Here is a 3,793-nt window from a genome sequence, read left to right on the forward strand (position 1 = left end):
CCACTTTCCCTTTTATCCCGTGAGCGGGATTTTGCTCCCGTCTGTCTTGTGGCCTTTCGAACATCCAGATGCGGCAACATCGACAGCCTTTTTCCCTCACCAACCCTCTCTATCACCCCCTCGAGAGACTTCAGCGAGTTAGTTATCGACGAATCCAGGCTGGCTTTCCGGAATTATCCCCTGCGCTCGCCGAGGCGACGGTTGGTTTGTCCCGCGCTCTCGTTTCCAATCGAGCTGGCGTGTTGCCTCTACCCCCCAGATCCACCAGGCCTTTATCCTTTGGAACTCCTCGTCGGATGGGCGCCCTGTCAATCTGCCAAACCGCTTGCGGCGCGAATGAAGGACCTCCCTCGGGTCACCCCTTTGGCCTCGGGACCCGCGTTCCCCCCTCTGCTTCCCTGCCACTGGGAACAGTTCCTCCTCGTCCCCTCCCCCCCTCGCAAACCCTTTGAGCTCCACCCTCTCCCTTCACCAACTCTACCGGAAGGAGAATAAACCCACCCCCACCATCACCCAGCTCCTCCCAAGCGCGCTCTCTCTCTCTCTTTAACCGAAGCCCCTGGACCTGCGCCGCACCCTCTTCCCAGGTTTCCCAACTCCGCACACGCACTCGAAATTGCTCGATTTTGGGGGAGGGGAGGGAGGGTTGGGGGTGCTGCTGGTGACAGGGGAGAAGAGGGGAGTGGGTTTCGTTGTTGGCTCCGGCGTGTCTTGCTCGGCGCCCGGTCTTGGACCCGCTCTAACTCTTTAACTCTTTCCCCGCAGACTGGCTCCCGACTCGCTGCTGAATCCCCATCGCAGCTTGCTGGGGACGGGGAACTATGACGTCAACATCCTCATGGCTGCCCTGCTGACACGAGGATTCGCTGCGATCTGGTGGGATAAGCGCAGGTAGGGTCCCTGTCTCCCCCACCCCACCCCAGAGACCCATTGGCTCAACACTGACCGGAAACTGAACTGGGACCAGCCATATAAATACTGTGGCTACAAGAGCAGGTCAGAGGCTAGGAATCCTGCGGAGAGTCACTCACCCTCCTGACTCCCCCCAAAGCCAATCCACCATCTACAAGGCACAAGTCAGGAGTGTGATGGAATACTCCCCACTTGCCTGGATGAGTGCAGCTCCCACAACAGTCAAGAAGCTCAACACCATCCAGGGCAAAGCAGCCCCCGCTCGATCGACACCCCATCCACAAACATTCACTTCCTCCACCACTGACGCACAGTAGCAGCAGTGTGTGTACCATCTACAAGATGCACTGCAGGAACTCACCAAGGCTCCTTCGACAGCACCTTCCAAACCCACAACGGCTACCGTCTAGAAGGTCAAGGGCAACAGATACATGGGAACACCACCACCTGGAAGCTCCCCTCCGAGTCACTCACCATCCTGACTTGGAAATATATCGGCCGTTCCTTCACTGTCGCTGGGTCCAAATCCTGGAACTCCCTCCCTAACAGCGCTGTGGGTGTACCTACACCACAGGGACAAACTCCTGGAACTCCCTCCCTAACAGCACTGTGGGTGTACCTACACCACACGGACAAAATCCTGGAACTCCCTCCCTAACAGCACTGTGGGTGTACCTACACCACACGGACAAAATCCTGGAACTCCTTCCCTAACAGCGCTGTGGGTGTACCTACACCACAGGGAACTGCAGCGGCTCAAGAGGGCAGCTCACAACCACCTTCTCAAGGGGGCGATTAGTGATGGGCAATAAATGCTGGGCCCGGCCAGCGACGCCTGCATCCCCTGAAAGAATAAGCGGTACTTTATTGCCCCATCTCCCCACCTGGCCATCCAGCCACTCCTGCAAATCCCCTGCCTCAGCCTTTCTCTCTATCCCCTCTCTCTCTCGCTCTCCAGATCACTGACGAGCTTAGTGCTGAGCCGGGTCCATGGCTTCATCCTCAACATCCCCTCCAACGTGACGCTGGGATTTGTGTCCCTGCCGATCCAACGGAAGCACTGGGTGGCTGTCCGGCAGGTCAGCGGCTCCTATTACAACCTGGACTCCAAACTCAAGGCCCCCACCCACATCGGGGACGAGGAGGATCTCAGGTGAGTGGCGTGCGAGGGGAGGAGGAGAGGCAGGGTGCGGGGAAGGGAAGGGAACCGGGTGGAGGGTCATCACCGGGAGCATTGTGGCCTCGAGGTGAGTCTCCCTCACACTGTCACTCAGTAACCCCTCTCCCCTCAGCGCCCTGTGTTACTGACTGTATCTCTACTGATGTTAATCCAGCTCCCTCACACTGTCACTCAGTAACCCCTCTCCCCTCAGCTCCCTGTGTTACTGACTGTATCTCTACTGATGTTAATCCAGTTCCCTCACACTGTCATTCAGTAACCCCTCTCCCCCCAGCTCCCTGTGTTACTGACTGTATCTCTACTGATGTTAATCCAGATCCCTCACCCTGTCACTCAGTAAACCCTCTCCCCCCCAACGCCCTGTGTTACTGACTGTATCTCTACTGATGTTAATCCAGCTCCCTCACACTGTCACTCAGTAACCCCTCTCCCCCCAGCACCCTGTGTTACTGACTGTATCTCTACTGATGTTAATCCAGCTCCCACACACTGTCACTCAGTAACCCCTCTCCCCCCAGCGCCCTGTGTTACTGACTGTATCTCTACTGATGTTAATCCAGCTCCCTTACACTGTCACTCAGTAACCCCTCTCCCCCCAGCACCCTGTGTTACTGACTGTATCTCTACTGATGTTAATCCAGCTCCCTCACACTGTCACTCAGTAACCCCTCTCCCCCCAGCGCCCTGTGTTACTGACTGTATCTCTACTGCTGTTAATCCAGCTCCCTCACACTGTCACTCAGTAACCCCTCTACCCCAATCGCCCTGTGTTACTGACTGTATCTCTACTGATGTTAATCCAGCTCCCTCACACTGTCACTCAGTAACCCCGCCCTCCCATCCCCTCGCCCGTAACTTCACGCCCTTCCTCCCTCCCTCGTGGCTTATTTTCTCCCTCTGTCCCTCTCTCTCAGTGCCAGCCTCCCCCCTCTCTGCTCCCTCGGCCGTCTGAGAGGCGTCCCGGTAAACAGGCACACCAGGAGCTTCCGTCGCGGGCTCACTTCAGCAATGTTCAGGGTCTATTTTCACCGCCGTCCAAGCACTGACATCCCTGGGGCTGGGGGGAGGTGGGGGTGGAAGATTGGGAATGTGACTGTGTCGCCACCTGACATCTCATCTCACGCTCCATGTCGAGACCTTCCGTCTCCTCCCTCGTCTCATTGCCAGGTATCTGTCTGATCCTCACCACCCCCGTGTGACGGTTTGTCCTGTCCGAAATCGCGCCTCGTTTGTTTGACCCCTGCTGTTCTCGTCTCTACCCCCCCACTTCCCCACCCAGGAAGTTCCTGCAGGACCAGGTCGCCCAGGAGCCCTGCCAGCTGCTGCTGGTCGTGGAGAGGGAGGTGGAGGAAGACGGAAGCTGGTTTCTCCCTCTCTGAACACGCGGGGGGGATCGGATGGAGAGAGAGAGAGAGGGAGGGGATGTCTCATGACGGACTGGGCTTTGCGTGAAGAGCAAGAGATGCGTTACACGCCGACGGGGAGGGTGGGGCCTCCGCAGAACAGGATGCCTGCACATTGAGGGGAGCCCTGGGACACTGGGCGTGGTGCTGGGGAACTGGCTTCAGCTGGGAAGAGCGGAAGGAACCGAGCAGGGAGCAGGCTATCGGGCCCCTCGAGCCTGCTTCTCTCCCCGCCCACCCCCACCCCATTTGATCGTGCCTCACCTCGTGGCTTCAACTCGTCCGCTCCCCACACCTC

At 58.0% G+C, this 3,793-nt stretch overlaps 1 protein-coding gene across 1 annotated transcript; it reads left to right on the forward strand.

The window, feature by feature from the left end:
* Positions 1 to 765: 765 nt before the first annotated feature.
* Positions 766 to 3,531, forward strand: LOC144676357 (josephin-2-like; the record flags this gene model as incomplete). Its single annotated transcript, XM_078536799.1, has 3 exons — positions 766 to 891; positions 1,871 to 2,065; positions 3,372 to 3,531. Coding segments are annotated over 3 exons (421 nt in total), but the record flags the coding sequence as incomplete, so codon positions are not given.
* Positions 3,532 to 3,793: the final 262 nt, after the last annotated feature.

The sequence above is a fragment of the Cetorhinus maximus genome, unplaced genomic scaffold (genome assembly GCF_964194155.1).
Source record: "Cetorhinus maximus unplaced genomic scaffold, sCetMax3.hap1.1 HAP1_SCAFFOLD_1541, whole genome shotgun sequence".
Lineage (NCBI taxonomy): Eukaryota > Metazoa > Chordata > Chondrichthyes > Lamniformes > Cetorhinidae > Cetorhinus > Cetorhinus maximus.